Raw genomic sequence first — 19,910 nt, 5'->3', positions numbered from 1 at the left:
TAAGTAAATTCAACGATCAGTAATAATGAATCCTATCCAGCCTAAAATGAACTGAACATGGGATAGAAAAATAACACCTCCAGACTTCCTATATTTTAAGCAACAACGTGCTTACTTTTATTCTTCAGTTTCACATGAAGGTCTGTGGTATTAATAGAGGGGACAGGAATCTAAGCAACTACTTTATAATTTGCTTCCACGGAAGCTGCTCCCTATTCTTCCTGTAAGATACAGTTGAAAACATGTTGAATAATTTTCTTTACTAGGAAGGGACTCTCTGGGGATAAGGTTGATCAACAGCTGATATTATGTATACCAACAAATTCATGCCTAGATGTTTTTCACATTTTTTATAATATTCCAAAATAGGCAAAGAAGGAGTTGCTTTGACTGGATGTTTCTCTTTTCAATACAAATTTAACAGCTCTGACCACACCATTTGTTATATTTTATCCCTCTTGTGGAATTTCAGTTTGGGGTTAAGTTACCTTAGAATGAAAACTGATTAAAGTGAAGGTTGTTCTGTGGAATGAAATGAAGAACAGCTCCAAACCTACTTTATCCCACCAAGTATTTGACCCTTGAAAGGAAACCGTATTTAATTTAGTAAGAAAGGCAATATCACAGAGTTTTTTTTCACTAGAGAACGATTATTTTACTTCCAGGTTTCAAAACCTGTTACTATTAAGATAGGACATGCTAGTAAGTTAAGGTTTAGTGGGACTTAAGTTTTGAATCGTCTTACAAATCTGTGTTCAAATAGCCAAATCATCTCAGAGAGAAAACTTGAATTATTAAGATAAATTCTTAAGATTATCAAGATAAATTCTTGAGAAGGATCTTCAGACGTGCAACTTCAATAACAGCAATTCTTCCCTGAATAAAAGCTCTTCTCTCCTGAAATTTATTTCATATTAAAAGGATTGATCACAGATCTTGAGTTTTACCTATTTTGCATGACATGCAAGATATTAAAAGGCCTGTCAAATCTTCACATATGGATATTTTATCCTCTCTATACTGCTATTTTATCTTAGAGGACACAGTTTAGAGCATGGTTAGGTTCTCTATTTTAATTTTAAAAAATCTTTAAAAAAAATCAAAGTTAGAGAATGTTGGGGTTTAGGATATCTGTGTCTTAAAACTTTTATGCAGAAAATAACTGTGTGTAAGTGCTATTTGAGAGCTCATATTAAGAGAAACAAAGAAGAGAACAAAAATATTAGAGATACTAAGTACTACTGTAGTACTGAAATCCCATGCTTGTGATGGCTGAAAACTTATTGTATGACTACATAGTGTTGAGAAAAATTAAGCAAATCCTGGCCTTTTCACAATGAAAAAGTGGACAGAGCTCACTCAGAAGCACACACTAACTGAAGATTTCCTGTACCCAAAACTAGAATGAATGTTTACTGTGATATATTCTTACTAATGACATTATTCCCACCTTTCACATCTATCACACAACCCAGAGCACCAAAATTTGATCTGTGAAGCTATCATTATCTGAAAGAGACTTCTGGGGTTTGTCTTTTTATGTATTACCATGCTGAGCTTAGGAATCTAATCCTTGCCTTTGGAAAGAAAAGTTTTCAAATAAAAAAAACCCCAAACTTTGGATGTTTTTTCTGGACTATCAGCAGATACTAATTTGAATTAATCTGACAGCTAACGAGTATTTCTTGATTTGAAACATGATTGTTGTAGGCAGGATTATGAAGTTCCATGGAGCATTTTATTCATAAGGCATTCACTGAGCACATTATGTTGAAAGCATTCAAAGTAGAGAATAAGAAAACAGTAGTTCCACAATAATTTGAGGCATGCTATTATACTTTTTAATTCTCTTTTGGAATGCTGGAGTTATTTCAATATGCCTCTACCACAAAATCTTTTTTAATTATTATGAAAACTTTTTTCTTTAATATGATAAATAGTGCAGCATCCAGACTAGCTTCATGTGCACTACTTTGCTTATGCATTATGCACATGAAACCATATACAAGTTAAAAATTCTATTTGATTAGAATATACTTATTATGAAATTGATGCATTTTTATTGCATCTAATTGGAAGAGTAACCAACATGGCCGACAACTGTATCAAATACTTCACAAGGAGAGTGTTAGCAATGTAGGAGAACCCTTTTTCCTTTAGTTTGAAGGAACATGACATCAAGTACTGGAAGCGCATAACAGATCAAATAAAGCAGCTAAGATCCGGTAGGAAAGACTAAAAATGGCCATTCCCCCCAAAAATGATAAAAAATACCACCTTCCTAGGGAACAAAGCACTGCCACCAACAAAAAACCCCAATCACAAGTCAATTAGCTTTTGACTTTTTAATAAGCAGCTTATAAAGACAGAGCTTTAAGTTTATTACTGTGAAAGCATTGTGCTTAGCTTAGTGAATATAAGCACTTCTTACTCTCCCGCTTCTTCATATTGACTACTGAGATTCAGCTAGTTGATTCAAGAGTTGGTTTGTTTATCCCCTGGCATTAGCTAGTAAATTACAAGTTCAAGGAATGCCTCCCTGAAAGACTAGACTTTCATGGTAACTGATTAAAATAATTTTAGTGTACACATTTCACTGAATAATTAGCTTAATAAAGTAATGCAACAGTTATGACATGGCAAAATCATGTACTACAGTAACATAAAATGTACATGAATGGATGGTAATCACATACATGGAAGCTGAAAATAAAAATTAAGGTAGACGAGTAACTGCATAAATTCCAAATTAAAGATTGTTTCAAAGACACACTCATAGGAAAATTATCAATTTAAGCAAAGTCTTACTTAATTTCTCTACATGCAGCAATATTTTTCAACAAAGGGTTTGGCTTCTGCTGATGGAAACATTAGTTAATGGTTAGAAGAATGCAATACTAAACCTGTTTTTATTTTAATCAGTAAGATAAAATACCTTATGTAAGATAATAAGATATGATCACACCAATCTCAACTTAATAAAATAAAACAGATGTTCAGGGGTTACAAGGCATTCAAACCAGATTTTTGACCTTTTGCCTTTGACCAATGTACCCAGACAAGTACATTTTCATAGAATCATAGAATTGTTTAGGTTGGAAAAGACCTTTAAGATCATTAAGTCCAACTGTTAACCTAGCACTGCCAAGTCCACCACTAAACCACGTCCCTAAGCGCCTCATCTACACGTCTTTTAAATACCTCCAGGGACGGTGACTCAACCACTTCCCTGGGCAGCCTGTTCCAATGTTTAGCCACTCTTTCAGTAAAGAAATTTTTCCTCATGTCCAATCTAAACCTCCCCTGGCACAACTTGAGGCCATTTCCTCTCGTCCTATCGCTAGTTACTTGGGAAAAGAGACCGACACCCACCTTGCTACAACCTCCTTTCATTTTGCATCTCTTGTATTTTTTACACAGTCTATGTAAAGCTGAATTGAACCTTAGCACATCTATCCATCTACCTACTACATTCAGCTTACATATTATGCATATTTTTATTCTAGTCTTCATATATTTCCTTCAAGATTTTAAACTAAATATTACACTATACACTGTTAAAAGTATTATGACTGATAGATAAGTCTATACTTCCTCAGTGTCTTACTAAAATAATTCCAGTACTCCAGATTTCAGGTAGCAGAGAGAGATAAACTACCAGACATTTAACTGGGTACTTAATAATAACACCAATATCTAAATGCATTTCAAAAATATGAATGGTCACAACAGAACAAGAAGCCATCAACAGGGAGTTAAACATTTTTCTTGTTGATATTTTTAGAAGTTAACCTGTCCATTTTTTAAGGAGTCTAAAAATATCCATTGTTCCTCAACTTAACTAATTTGCTTGTTATTATCAGTAAAATATTGGTTAAAAACATGGTGTTACTACCACGTTTTCCAAAGATGGATCCTTTTCCATGGGATCAATGAAAACTTCAAATCTGAACAAGATCATATTACCTTCTGCGTTTCTCATCTACTTACCTATATATTTTAAAGGCTTTCATTTATCAGCATCCTCTGACATTACAATGTCACCCAAGGAAGACAGATCATAATTGTTTTTCATTGAAACATTATTAAAAAATACTTGTGCACACTAGTAACAGTGGCCATTCTTCAAATTAGTCTTTTCTTTCTGTTTCTTAATCGCACCAGAGAGAAGAATTTTTTTCCAGAAATACCACTAACTTTTCCTACAGATTTACCATATTTGCTTTATTTTTCTGAATTCTTTAATGTGATGAATGGTTTTGAACACGTATTATCCTTTCAAAATGCTGATTAAATAACCTAAATAACATCAGGAACTGAATTGCATAGAAAAACTTACATATAAAAGAATACATGAATTAGGGGGGCAAAAATCATATATGCTAAGAAAGCTTAACCTATAGCTTACCGGTCATAGTCTCCATTACACAGTGCTCTGACAGATATCTTGAATGCCTGCCACACTGGATTTAATGTATTTTTTATGACTTCTGTTTTGTGGCAGATTGTAAAACTGTAATAAAAAAAGATATATTTTGTATTTATTTACTTTTTCTTATGTGTCATCAAACATGGAATCAAAAAAGCTGTAATCTGTATTCACTCATACACTCATACAATGTCCATATAAAATTTAAGATAAGAAAAAAAAAGAAACGCAGTGAAATCAGAGAGAAGGGAGGACTGAAGAGGACAGACCTGTTTGAGAGAGATTACAGACTAGGGCGCTAAACAACTCTAAACCTAAAATGTTTTTACCCAGAATTTCGACAAGAATTACAACCATTCAGTCAGTTATTTCAGGCAAGAGCAGTCTCCATCCCACTTGTTTAAACAGGCCCTGTACAGCCAGGAATCAGTCACAGATTCAGAAAGAAAGTGGTCTGGTAAGGATTTGACTCTTGCTTAGCGATTAAGAAACTGAGCCAAGGGAGTCATGGCTTTCTGATGCTTGTTCCCCATTTTATGTCTATGATTTTTTAACCAGGGCTGTCTCAGGTAAAACATACAAGCCTCTGTGAGATCCCATGATCACGTTGTCTCGGGTGAAATACAATGAATTGTTCAAATGCATTCTGCTTTCTCTAAATGATGCAAAATTAAAATACTTCTTTTGAATCCTCATCTTGGGGACTGAATTGTTCAAAAGAAAATAGGAGGCAAGGTCACTGGTGAAATCGCTACTGATATTCTACATACAGATGTAACTAAAGTTGTCCTTTGAGGGAGTATCTTTCTTACGTTCCAAAGGCCTATGTTTTTATCCTGGCTATGATTCAGAAGGCATGCCTGAAGCTAAGAGACAGAAAAGAGAGCATCCTTCTGCCCATGGGTGCAGAAGTACTGCCCCAACCTCCTGTTGGATTCAGGAGACCAATAAAGAATCAGTGGCTCACCACTCACCTCCCAGAGGGAAGTGAAGAAGCATGGCACTCAAGGCCAAGAGAAACCGCATATACCAGCGCTCCCAGTAATGCCCAGAGAAATTCTACTAATGACCTTAATGCCACTCTCAAAGGAGCCGTAACTCCTCCAGGCTTGCAATTTAAGATATTCAGCTTTTATTCAGGAAGCTGTTCCTAAAATCTGCCTTTGAGAGGAAAACAGCAGGGAACAGACACACATATACCCATACATAGGTTTATGTTAACAACTGTTCCAGTTAAGCTACTGAAACAAGTAATATCATACATGTCTAGCCTTTGGTTTGATACGATGTTATATGTGAGGACGATCAGTTTCCAAGAAAACTTAACCTGCCAGTAGACCACCATGTAAGCGGTACGTTGACCAGAAGTTAGCATGTCAAGTCTTAGCAGCACAACAGGAGAGATTAACCTACTTTACCAAATTAAAGCATGAATGTAGCAAACAGCCACTTGTTAAAAAAAAAAAGAAAAAAAAATCTATTTAAGGTATTTTTGAATTCTATTTCCTAGAACTCTGTCAAAAAGATAAAAGGTATTTCCAAATTTGCAGTATAAAATGTTTTTACCTAAAACAATTTCTAAGAATTAGCATATTCTGCAGCTACAATTTTCTTTGAGAATTCTATTTAATTTAAAGGCATACTATATCTTAGCAAAAGTAACGCTATTTAACTATTTTTATGACAATTGTCATAGCACTCTATATTTATCACACATTCAACTCTTAAAACCCTGAGTTGCAATATTTGATCTATTTGTTACAATAGTTTTATTCCTACACTGCATAACATGATATACTTAAATCCAAAAAAACATTATAAAAGAAACACAGCTTAATCTGACACATATAAAAAATGAAAACTATATTACCATCTGCAAATAAATAAGTTGCCTACTGTTTAGCAGCAGAAATACTTAACAGGCATCTACCTGCCATCTTCATTGCTTCGATGAAATACAAGGAAAGGATCAGATTTCCCAAAGAAGTCCTTCTTGTCTAGTTTGTTCGCACAAAATTGCATTAAAACTGAATCCTGAAGTGGGTAATACAGAAAAATTACAAACAACATGCAGTTTACTACACTAAAATAAAAAAAAGTAATCATTGACTAATAACCATACAAATAGAAAACAAAATAAACGAGGGTATTTGCCTTATAGATGCCCTCTACATATTCGCATTCCTTTTTTTTATAGTGCAGTTTGAACTGCTGGAACCAAGAATTCCTTCATAGGGGGGGGCAGAGGAAGGGTAAATTTCTATGCTAAATGCCTCAGGATTTTTCCAGTATTTTCTGACATCCAAAGTTGCATTCTGAGGGAAATAGATGCACAAGCAAGGAATGCATATTAGAATTAATTTTAAAAACTCTAGTGAGACATGACTAAGCCTCATTCCTTCAGTGACTTTAACCTCCAGTTGTCTGCTCCTGCTGTCTGTAAAGCAAATGGCTTAGCAGATTGCTATTAAGAGTCTAGAAGCTTCCAGAAAATGAGCCTGGAAGATACCAAATACACCCATTCTGGTGACAAATAAGGAGAAAAGTTTCTTTGCTGTGGTCAGGCAAACTGATAGTCACACATGGTCACCTCTTTGGGCAGTCACGAATGCAAGAAGGATTATAAATGCAAAGATAAACCTGCAGACTCACCAGCTAACTGGGGCAGGGCCTGCTGGAAGACTGTGTTCCACAAACAGGTCTACAGGTGTAACAGCAACGAGAGGAAGACTAGGGAAAATGTGGGCTCATCACTGAGTGGGACAGGGGACCAGGTGACAAAGGACATGGAAAAGTCCATGTTTCTCATAGCCTTCTATGCCTTGGTCTTTACTGGTAAGATTTGCCTTCAAGAATCTTGGGCACCTGAGAACCAGACCTGAGAAAGTCTGGAACAAGGATGACTTGCCCTTGGTAGAGGAGGACCAGGTAAGGGAACCTTTAAACAGACTAGACATACAGAAGTCCATGGGACCTGGTAGGATGCACCTGGGAGTGCTGATGGAGTTGGCCAATGTCACTGTGAGGCCACTTTTGATCATCTTTGGAAAGTCATGATGTTCAGGAGAAGTTCCTGCGGTCTGGGAGAAAGCAAATGTCACTCCTATCTTCGAGAAAGGGCAAGGAAGAGGACCCAGGCCAGTCTTTCCTCAATCTTTGAAAAGATGATAGAGCAAATAATCCTGGAAAACATTTCCAAACACATGAAAGACAAGAAGGTGCCCGAGAGTCATCAGCATGCATTTACAAAGCGGAAATTCATGCCTGATCAACCTGAAGCCTTCCCTCATGAAATGAGTGGCTCAGTGGATGAGGAAAGACTAGTGGATGTTGTTATCTTGACCTTAGCATGGCCTCCCATAACATCCTTTTTCACAAACTGATGAATTACAGACTAGGTAACTGGACAGTGAGGTGGACTGAAAACTGGCTGAACTGTTGGGCTTCAAAGGGTCATGATCAGTGGCACAAAGTCCAGCTGAAGAATAGTCACTGGTGGTGTACCCCATGTGTCAAAAATGGGGCCGATAATATTTAACATCTTCATTAATGACCTGGATGATGGAACAGAGTAGACCCTCAGCAAGTTTGCAAACGATACAAAACTAGAAGTAGCGGCTTATACACCAGATGGTTGTGCTGCCATTCAGAAGCACCTGTACAGGCTGGGAAAACAAACCCATGTGAACCTCATGGAGTTCAACAGAGGGAAATGCCAAGTACTGCACCTGGAGGGAATAACCCATGCACCAGTACAGGCTGCAAGCCAAACAGCTGGAAAGCAGCTTTGCAGAAAAGGACTGGGGGGGTCTTGGTGGACACCAAGTTGACCAATGTGCTCTTGGCAGCAAAGAAGGCCAATAGCCTCCTGGGCTATATTAGGATGAATGCTGACAGAAAGCTGAAGGAAGTGACTCAGCACTGGTGACACCACTCTTGGAGTGGTGTTCAGTTCTGGGCTCCCCAGTACAAGAAAGACATGGACATACTGGAGCAATTCCAGTAAAAGGGTCACTAAAATGATTAAGGGATTGGACCATCTCTCATATGAGGAGAGGCTGTGAGAGCTGGAATTATCTAGCCTGGAGAAGAGAAGGCTCAGGGGGATTTTATCAATTTGTATAAATACCTGATGGGAGGGAGTAAACAGACTCTGCTTAGTGGTATCCAGTAGAAGAACAAGTGGCAATAGGTGCAAGCTGAAATACAGGAAATTCCATTTAAATACAAGAAAAAACCTTTTTACTGTGAGTGTGGCAAAACACTGAAACAGAGAGAGTGTGGACTCTCCTTGGACATACTCAAACCCTGACTGCACAGAGCCCTGAGTAACCTGCTCTCAGAATAGCAGGAGGGTTGGACCAGATGATCTCCCAAGGTCTCTTCCAACCTCAGCAATTCAGTGATTCTAAAAATATTTCCAATTCTGAATATGAGCTATAAAAGTTTGGCAAAAAACCTCAGTAGATCAGATAAGAATTAATCCAAATACTGAATAACCTTAGGTAGGAAAATATCACAGAGAAAGTATGTGACAGCTGGTGAGAGAGTGCAAGAGATTGTGTGAGAGTGTGCACATGAAAGAGCATGACAGAGAACACAAGAGTGCAAGAGAGAGAGAGAGAGAGAGAGACTGAGTCCCAAATTCTTTGCAAGCTCCCTTCAGTGATTTTGAACTAGTCATCATATATATAAAATTTGAGTGGGGTGAATCTGGAAGAACATGAAGGCCTTGGAAGGCACCTAGTATTTGTCTTCATTAAAAGGGAAAGAAAAAAAAATCCCGTTCTGATTATGGATTTAGCGACATATTTGTGACTTTTAAATAGTTTGTTACAACTGGAATACAAATGCTGGTCTTGGAGGATAAACCCAGAATAGTAGGAAAAAATTGCCTTTAGTCTCTTTTAAGGTTACCAATAAATGCTTGGGGTGATGGTACGTCTCTTAAGAATGCTAGGAGCTTAACTTCTTAAGAAATGTAGAAGCACAATTTCTGCAGGAAAGCAATTAAATGATATACCCATTTTGTCATCTGATAAAAGTGTGCACATTTTGATCACACAAAAGGTTGAGCTGATGTAAAACAGAGGGGAAAGACAGGCATTTTCCATGACCATACTTACTCATTCGTACTAGTAACATGGGAATTTCCTACTGCTAAATGGGAGTTAAATGAGACTGAGTTGGTGCACCCTATTAACATAACTGTGCAGGACCAGCAGGTTGCCTGGAAAAGGCAAATAAGATTTGAGCCCGTGTGCTATTCAAATATACCACTTCTGCAGAGAAATAACACAAACTTGACTAAGCTGGAAATAAGGCACAAAATTAAGGATTTCTTTTTACTTTAAATACCTAACAAAATTAAGAAAATAAGGCCTAAACGATTAGCTATCGGATATATTAGTAAAAAGAGAAACATGACTACTGCATAAATAGAAAAAAATTAAGCACTTATGACTTAGTATAAAAGTTAGAAGTTATACAAAAGGTGAAGCATTACCCCCTCAACACCACCAAATTACAAAAACTAAGCCCCAGAAACAAATCTCTCCAAGCCTCAAGGTATTTTTGTAGGTTTATGTATCTAATCTTGTACTCTCCAGATCCCCTGTACATTCTCATCAAATGTCTGATACTATTGCTTTCTTCATTTAAGATTTGCTATCTTGTCATTGCAAACTCTTCAAAGATACACCCTACAGCCCCATCCAATATATACCGTGCTTTGACAAACTGCCCCCCTCCTCAGACTCCAACCGGTCTTTATCACCCCCTGTCTATAATCCTTACTCTTCCTTCCAGTCTCTGTTGCCCTAGGATTTACGGATTGCTGCTAGCTCATTCAGTACTGGGAAGCAACTGTGCTGGCCTGGCTGCCAGGTCCTTTCTGACCAGCAAGCCTCCTCCTCCAATCTACTTCTCCATGAACCCTAAGAGGGGGAGGAGCAGTGACACTCCTGGGGAAGGTCAAGACCACACCATGTCTCTCCCCTTAACCAGCCAAATTCCTCACTGCTCTCTGCTCCCCGATACTCTTTCGTTTTCTATTAAATAAGTAGGCACCTGCCATTAATAGGCCAAGGAAGTCTTCACTTTCTTTAAAGAAAACTGTTTAAACTCTTCTTTTATGATGATTCTTTGAAATACCTTACTGTTTTTTTCCATTAAACATTAATTTCACATTTTTTAAATAATACGACTATTAGCATAAAACCTTTTAATTATAAGGTTAAAAATCCAAATTTTTACTTTGATGTTCATGTAACATCAATATTGCACAATGGAAACATAATTCTATGGCTGAAACAAATGGATCTTTGTTAAAAATTGGACACTAAGAGATTAAAATGTGATTAATTACTTGGGGAAACAAAGACTAGATTTAAAACTCATCTAAGAATCAAAAACTTCATGCTTTGTATTGTTTTCTGCTTCCTTCTGCTATCTAAAACTAAGAGTAACTGATGGGAAAAAAGTATCCTAACTTCTCACATATATCACAAAATGCAAATTTATACATTATACCTTTGTCAATCTGTTGCAGTGTAAATCACAAAATCATTTTAATTTTATTTTTCAGAAAGCAATGAACACACACTTACTCGGCAACAGCCCAGTTCCTCTGCTGTTACTATGACTGTTCCACATTTCTTCCCAGGAATTCCTCTGCAAGAAAATACAACTACATCACCTCAGTTCCTTAATAGCATTTATGAAAGTAACAACTGACACAGATAAGCACAAGGTAAGCTTTCAAGTCACAAAACTGATGGCATGCTATACAGTTTCCCTCTTCTGTCACTTGTCCTGTGTAAAAAAGTTGGTTTATCTTAAGTGAATTGGTAAATGGGTTGCATACTTATTCTAACTAGCAAGAAACAAATCAGTTTCAATTTTAAAGGAAATAGCATAAAAAATTTAAATGGGATTAAATGACAATATCAGAAATTCTATTTTCCACCCTCCCATTGGTGTTTTATTTAGAGATGACTCTACAACTTACTGATATGTGAAAAGCATCCTTTTGCAAATTTTCCTTAAACAAAATACCAAAAATCTATTTAAAACTATACACCAGCCTTATTTTACAGTATTTATTCTGAAATGTTTATGAAGACACATAATAATCTCACCATCATATCAGATGCAGTAGTTGTGAAGTAAATTATAATTCACCCAGACAGCAATTAAAAACATGCTGCTGCAACACCAGAAAGCACAGAACAGATCCTTAGCATAAAGAACAATATAGGAACAGAAACGCCACACATAATCTGACAGTATTCAGTTGCAGCAGCCTTTTGAGGAGTGGAAGGGGAAGTACAAATATTTAGATGCAACTTTTTGTATGATGCTACTCTATAAATGAGTTCTGCAATATCCTGATGTCTATTAGTATGTCCATTAGCACACACGTTGGCAATTACTTCTAGATTTTTTCCAAAACTAATGCTATTGCTTATGCTCATTTTATTTGTAGTTCTTTATTTATGTCTTTCTTGAAAATAATTAATTATTTGAATAAAATTACTTTCCAAGAAGATATTAAGGTAAAATTATATTTTCAAATTGATTATATTTTTTAGGTTTTTCTAAGAGAACTAGAGGGCACTCCTGTTCTTCTGTTGTTATGACAAAACACTAAGAACAACAGTAAATGTTTACATTATTTTGCCTATTAGTTTCCTTAATCCTCTTGAAATTTTTTACAATGCTCTACAACTTTAAGTTTAGCAAGACTGTGGTATAATAAAGAACTGGTACGAAAATAGTTCTTAAAAGCAGATAAAAGTTTAGAAATTATGAATAGAGGAGCAAATACTGATGCAAATTTATGCAAGCTCACTGAAACTCTTGTTTAGAAGTTGATGTTTAAGTCTGTAAGGAATACATCAGAGAATGCTGCTCGTATACTGCTGCAGTCATTTGCTAGTTATGAGAGATACGTGACTGCTCTCCTGGACCTCCTCAGTGCTACATGGTGAGTCTGAATTTCACAAGGAAAACAGTGGATAGGGAAACTATTCAAGTTTTTGTTGTGAAATTTTAAATGACGATTTAAATACATAAAAAACTTAACGGCGCCTTCCATTTAATGTGGTATGACTTATAAAGTACAATACTTTAAGACCAAACAGGAGAATTTTCTTCAAATAACAGAAAAAAAAGAATCTGGTCATTCCAAATATTACACAGTATGATTCATAGTTTTATCAGCATCTTCAAATCATCCGGTTTTAATGCTGTCACCTGTCAACAGTTCACAACTAAAAGTTACCCATTTTAGCCTCTGTAGCAATGGGATATTGAAATTGAAATCTCAGCTTTTCAAAAGAAGAAAAAGCTGCATTTTTTCTTTTGAACAGTACTTCTTGAACCTTCAAGAACTTTTGAAATTTGGTACTAAGAGCAGTAGTAGAAATGACTCAGTTATCAGGGTGATACTGACCTGACACGGTAAAATGTTTCAAGAACAAATGACCATGACCCTGGCTTTGACAGGTAAGGAAGAAATAGAAATCTCAGAAGTGTAACTAAAAAACCAGAAGCTCCCAGCACCACAATCCTGTAGGTTATGCCAAGTCAAATAGAAGGCACCAGTATCAGAATTACCATTACCTGAACCAAAATTCTTCCTACCGAAGTATTTAAGCCCAGTTAACTGTGCCATTAGGGACATATTTGAGACGTAGTCTGGGCAGTGATAGTACTTTGAAAAAAAAGCATCAAACATTTCCTTTGGTATGAAAAGTCAGATACATTTATCTCACTTCCAAAAGATTATTGTGTCAGATGCTAGATTGTGGAAAGTACAACTCTGATCACCTCCTGAAGAGATGGAGGCCTGAAGTAAACTGTTGATAAGCAAGCCCCATTTCTGAAAAACTAGTCACCAAACAGTTGCCATTTGATAGAGAACCTTGTGCCACTCTGCCTGAAGTTATAACACATGGCAGTCAACACCTGGCTGTCTCAAACTGAGATTTGCACATGAAGACATTCATGCAAAGACATGCTTCATTTCATCTTATGAACATGAAGGCCAAGGGAGGCCCAACCCCAAGAGATACATGTGTCTGGAATTATCAGTCTGAAGGAGGGGGGAAACTGGAGAGGCAACACCCTGAAGATATTTGGGTGGGTATGTCAGAAAAAAAGGAATTCTTGATTGTTGAGCAGACATGAAAAGTACACACAGTATAGTCATATCTGAAAGCACCTGGGGTAAGATTTGGCTTGATATATCACCAAGGTTCTTGAGGACACGTGCCTTATAAAAGAAGGATAATATTACCATGATGGCTGGTGAGGAGGTGAAATGCTTAATCGAGACTAGCACAGAATTTCTCTACAGAACAAAACCTTCTCATTATTCAGGAACTAAAAACTCTACCATATGACCTCTACAGTTTGTGATGCTATTAAGTACGAACTTTGTATGCTTGCCTTGAGACTACAAGCATGAAAAAAGTACTGGGCCATTTGCAGACACTAAAGAGTTTGTTCTCTTACAAATTCCCTTACAAACCATTCATTAAGAAAAAAACTCTTAAATGTGAAGTCAGCACCCTGACAAAAACTTCAGTGGTCACAGATCAGCCAAATGGAAAGACCTTTAACTAGCAATAATGCCTTGTGAGAAAATAACAAAATAATTTCAAGCTGGTCTTATCGCTGTATGAAAATACATTACTTGGCGATTCAGCATTACAGACCAGTCCTTTCAATTGCCAGGGAAATACTGACTAATATTACCTTGAAGACGAGCATGTAAGAGTTCCACCTGTTTAAATCCAGAATGCAGCGCCACTGCCCATCTTCCTTAGCTTTAAGGAAGAGCTGGTATTGAGCTGCCCTAGAATTGGTTCTATAGCACTGAAGTGACAATACAGAATTTATGTTCAGGCAACCAGTTTCTCAGGGCAAGCTTCTCTGGAAAGGGTTACAGATCAGGGTTTGTGGGGTAATAATGAGGCAATCTGTACTGCATAACCACTGTCAACTCCAACACCCAGTGCTAGTTATGTGACACTCAGATATAGAAAATGTGCCAGTCTAAGTGTGAATAGGGTGCAAACTGAATAAAGGAAGGCAAAATGTGAGGAAGATCTATGTTTCAGTGGGTCCTACTGGTTTGAGAGCCCGAAATCTGTAGCTGTTCTACAGTGATCACCTCTTTTTTATTTGAGGGAGCATATAATTTGACTGTTAGAGGAACCAAAGAGAAAACCATCATCACATGAAAGGTCTTCAACAATACCTGCATGTCTCTAGACAAGATACATTCTTGAGGAGTAATTATTGTCTCCTTAGACCAAATGATTCCATGATCGAGACACTACATCTGCAGCACCTAGAGAAGTTTGAAAGGACACTCTGAAGACCACTTGGCTTTAACAAGGACTGAAAGGAGGACCTTTCCAGAGTTGGTGAAAAAATCAGAGAAAGATGACAATTTATCTGGGAATTCAAACCTGAGAGGTTAAACAGAGCCTCCGATTTTGCAAGCTGAAACTGCAATGAGGCAGAGGATGGAACATTTTTCAGATCATTCAAAAATTTACAGTCTTATCCTTGAATTTACAGAACCTAGCCCTCTGGCAGTCACAACCACAGATAAGAGGACAGGACAAATATATAGGAAGTCCCAATTCCAGGGTTCAGATGTTTTTCTATCAATTATGTTCACAGCAAGATGACAGGAGAAAGAACTTGCCAAAATAGGCCAGCTGGCTCCAGTACAGCCTCATTAGCAGGCAATGGCACTCAGATGTGAATAACTAGCACAGAATGCTCATTAAGCTTTGCAATGGCTTTACCTCCTCATTAAAGGGAATCCCTACAGGAATGCACTTAGTAGATCCTGAAAGAAGCATTGCTCAGAGTTATAAATGTGGCTAGCATCTTCTCTCTAGGAAGACAGAACATGCAAATACCTAATTCTGAATAATGTCTGGGAAGGTGATGCTCTCTTGACAGAAAAGTAAAGCTGTGTCTTTTCTGGAAGTAGATACATCTGCAACTCATCCTTTCATGCTAATACAACTGGGGCATGCAAGGCCAGCCTGAGTAAATCTTACACATGGAGCTTGTCTTGAGAAGACATTTAATCAATCTAGTAACCCAACAGATAAAGAGAGTAAACGCTACTGTTAAAATGTCAGATTCTCCATTTCACCTGCTTTGTATGACTAGACTTATTTTCCAAGAGAAATTATTCAGAGCAAATGTTCACCTCTGTACCTGGCCAGTCTGTAAAATAAAGTGCAACACTGAAGTACGTTCTTGAACAAAAATGCTCTCAGTCACAGGGATAACAGGCTAGCACACTACCATACTGGGAGCAAGAGTCTTTTGCAACACTGCATTGAATTCAAAGCCCTTAATGGTGTCAGAAACAGAGAGGGAGATTCAGGAGACATCCTCATACCCGTCAAGACCAAGTACTATTAGGTTCATGCCTCAGAGACCGTGGCGGTGTGCTCCCTGACTCCCACCATCCCCCCCACATAAGCAACGACCACCAGCGGGGGTCATGATGGCTACATCCAGCTTATGCTGGACCTTGGGGATGGATGGCAACATGGTAGCCAAGCGCTGTCTGGAGCAGTGACCCAAACGACTTGCTGGTATGCAAATATGACTATAAGTCAATCATCTTACTCTATAAATAGTGGACAGCCCAGGGCCAGTTGAGCTCTCCTGTATGTCAGCGGGCTGCACAGCGGGATCTTCATTTGAGTAGGGATGCCTCTCAAGGTTACTCCTTGAGGTTGAGAGATTCTGTGCCACAACAGATCCTCAGTAAGTGACTAATAGCATGCTAAACTTTGAAATCTTACCTAAGTGATATAAAGGATTAATTGTGCATATATAATCCTTTAGACATAAACCATTGACTAAGTCTGGGACTAGGACTGGATCCAGCCGCACCTAGACTCCTCTCTGAGAAGGAGTCTAGAAAGCAAGGGGGTCCTTTCTGAACCTCATGACTCAATGGGAGGGTCTCCCTGACAGTTTTGTCTGACCCCGTCCTCTATGCAGTAAATAATCAAGTGTACCTTGCCATTGAATCTTGTTAAACCACTGTCGCATTTACCATTGAACTTTGTTAATTCACACTTTAACTCACTGTCTTCTATCAATAAAGTGTATTGTTGCTTCTCTCTCTTACGAGTGAAGTGCAGTCTCACTCCATCCGCGACAGAGGCGTAATCTGCTGGTGCTTGTAAGACCAATGAAACCGCAAGTCATGCCTGTCATGAAGGCAAAGAAGAAAAATGTGTGTGTGTGTCTTCACTTTTGCACTCACCATGAAGGTTAGTAGCAAGGTATGTTTCAGCCTGCCTGACAGACCACTGCAATGGTGACCCTCTAGGCTTGAGATGTTTTTACCTTCATTTTGATGAAGGACAAGAGTATCCTTTCATGGTCAACTTTCTAAGGAAACTTTCCCTCGTGATATACTATCTGACTTGGAGTTGGCCAGCTCATCGCAGCCATGGAGTCCTGAATTTCGTGAGGCTTTTGTAAATGTCCAAAGTAGACAGATCTGAAGTTTAAGCTTCAAGTCTTTCTAATTTTCATTTTGAAAGAATGTCAGAGCTTACTTGAATGCCAATCAGAGAATGGAATTCAAGCTTCTCAGGCTGCTTAAGTACAAGAAGTGCTACTTCAGTAGGGTAGCTGATTGGGACTAAAAGAGCACTGGGCATTCTCTTCTTTGTACATCCGTTGGCAGAGAGCAGAAAAGGCAAAATGTTAATGAACTTCAGAAATACTGTGAAGAGAAAAAGCTCTCTGATCTCAAGTGACAGATCACAGAGAACATTCAGGTTATGTGAACGTGGACTTGACTTTGTAAAGAGAACGGTAAATTCAAAGCAGTAAATATCCTTAGGAATGGAAGACATGCAATATTGTCAATTGAATTATTATTATTGGAATATTAAGAGACTTTAAACACACATCTATAAGCAAACAATCCTGAAATGCAATGCAATGGTTTAATGAATAAAATAAGACAACAAATGTCTCCTAGACACCAAGGTACCCAGACTTCAGAGTCCAGAGTGAACAATCAACCAGGCACAGTTGTCTAGCCACAGCACTGTCAAAAGCACCAATGACAAAATAGAACCTGAACACTGGGAAGAGCTGATAAAAAGTCATGAAAAGTTTCTCATTAACATTAACAAATATCTACCCGCACCACATAAACAAAAAGGAAGGTATATTTCAGAATCTTTCAGGGGGACAACTGATTTGGGTCCATTTAGTAACTGCCATATAAGACCGTATCAGAAGCCAGACCTGAACAATGCTTGTTTACCCAAGAGAAAATGTATTACACAGGCCCACACAACTGTGAAATAATTATAAGACCTTTTTTCCATAGAATCTTCACTGATATCTTTTTCTTTCTCATAGCTAATTTCAAAACTTTAAACTTCATCTGTTACTCACTTCAGACTTCACTTAACCTGTACCAAGTGATAACAAACTGCTGAATGGATGATTTTTAATCTACATGTTTAAAATAAATTTCAGGAATTTTCTCAGGAAAAAAAATGTGTAGTGTGCTGAATAATTTACCACTTCGAAGACAGAAAGAACTATAAAGACCTTCAAGAAGTCAGCAAGATTTGCCTTACCAAATATGGGTGTCTTCAAAGTCAGCACCGTTCTCTGACCAAGTCACCACAGGCTTCCAGTAGAGTCAACTGACAACTAGTCAAAACAGTCAATGGAGTTGCAACAGTGCAATTCACTGTGGCAGTTAGCATAAGTTAGGCCTAGATAGTGAAAAGTTAGTGAACTTTTGTTTTAGTAGAAGCAAACAAAATAGGGCCAACCTCCCGTCCCAACAGACAGGACAGCATTTGTGTGATCAAGTAAACAGTCAAACTATGCAACCAACCTGCTCACCATCAAGAACTAAAAACATGTCCAGAACAAGTAGAGAGTGTGTGTCCTGGGATAGGCCTGGTAGGAGCTGTGCGGGGGCTGTTTCTCTAATTGGGTTACTGGAGTTCCCCCACCTGCCTTGTACCTCTGTGCTCCTTTGTGGGTGTGGAGATGGGACTTCAATGGGCTGATGGGTTTCCTGGGATGGGTCTGGAAGTAGCCAGGGTAGGGTGTTATTTGGACTCCTCCACCTACCATTGTGCCTCTCTTCTTTGTTTGCAGACAAGTTTTTAATCATGTAACCTAACAAGGTTCCTTGTCCTCAAGACTATTTCCTGGACAGGTTTTTAAAAGTTTAATATCCAGAATGGGATTAAGAGGAGAATCACAAAACACTGTTGTCTAACAACCACAATATTTGCTGAAGTTAACCATTTTGTATGATTGTATTAGAAATCTGATAATCTGATCAGCTGGTTCTTCATTGTTTGTTTGTGCAGGGTTTTTTTGCAGGAGCTAGATTACAATTAGCAGTTTCCTACGGTTCCACAGTAGCCATAATCTATTGAACAGTAATTTAACACTCATAATACTGATGCAGTCCATTTTAGGCTTTTTGGGGGGTTGCTTTTGGGAGTTTTTACCTTTTTTTTTTTTAGTGTTAATTTTTATACAATATTTATTTTATTGCAGACAACTTGTGATTAGCTACTGAAATTGAAGGACGTGTTAAAAGTTAAGGTTCATCTGCAAACCTTGATGACAACAGAAAGTGACGCAGTTTTAAAGTACCTTTTTCTGGGTAGTTTTTCAAGTTATTTAAGGAAGTGATACAATAAAGTAGTATTACTTCTAACATATATTATGTTACTGTGTGCATAGGTGTGTTTTTAAGTTTAAATGGTGTGTTTGTAAGAGTTTTCCTGAATTATGCTGCAGCTACTGAAACTTTCCTCACCTGCAGAGTTAAAGAATTTATTTACCCTTAAAATTAAGTAGTTCCCAGTGTGCACAGTCCCACCAATACAGCGAAGGGAAATAAGAAATATGTAGTGATATTAATAGAACTGTTTATGTATAGGACAATTAAGCCCTTGATCTAAAAATAAACAGTGTAAAAAGTACTGGTGTAGTCCTTGGAGAGTGAGGGTGAGGAGGGCAGGAGAGGTGGCGGGGGCGCAGGGCGGAAGGCAGGATTACTAGGGACTTGTCATAAAGACTGAGTCTGTAAATACAGTGATCAGGTGACTGAACTATATTTGGAACCCCTCAAAGTTCAGCAAAAATGCATTTATTACCGACCTCAATTCTGAATATTAAAAAGAATATGAATCATATTGTTAAAGGATGTTGCAGCAGTAATGATCACAGCACTCATGAAATTCAGCAAGAGAACTAACAGCTTACATTTGTTACAAATCAATTTGAATCATCTACAGTTGGCTGTAAATTAGGGAAACTCAATCAAAGGCTTATTTTGATAAAACACTAAGTGAAAATGTTTTGCAAAGACTTCTCAAGTTTTTGCATGTCACTCGATTTTTCAGCATGAACTGTATGATAAACG

At 37.7% G+C, this 19,910-nt stretch overlaps 1 protein-coding gene across 1 annotated transcript in view; it reads right to left on the bottom strand.

The window, feature by feature from the left end:
• CPNE8 (copine VIII) overlaps positions 1-19,910 on the bottom strand; it is a 147,653-nt gene that overhangs the window by 55,387 nt on the left and 72,356 nt on the right. The window contains exons 7-9 of the mRNA XM_009324392.1: positions 11,038-11,101; positions 6,360-6,463; positions 4,409-4,513 (exon numbers count right to left, since the gene is read on the bottom strand). Coding sequence (XP_009322667.1) covers positions 4,409-4,513; positions 6,360-6,463; positions 11,038-11,101 — 273 coding nt within the window. The remainder of the gene's footprint in view (positions 1-4,408; positions 4,514-6,359; positions 6,464-11,037; positions 11,102-19,910) is intronic.

This window comes from Pygoscelis adeliae, unplaced genomic scaffold (assembly GCF_000699105.1).
Source record: "Pygoscelis adeliae isolate BGI_AS28 unplaced genomic scaffold, ASM69910v1 Scaffold315, whole genome shotgun sequence".
Taxonomy (NCBI): domain Eukaryota; kingdom Metazoa; phylum Chordata; class Aves; order Sphenisciformes; family Spheniscidae; genus Pygoscelis; species Pygoscelis adeliae.
Note: the sequence above shows the minus strand (reverse complement) of the source record. Positions and strands in the feature narration are given on the sequence as shown.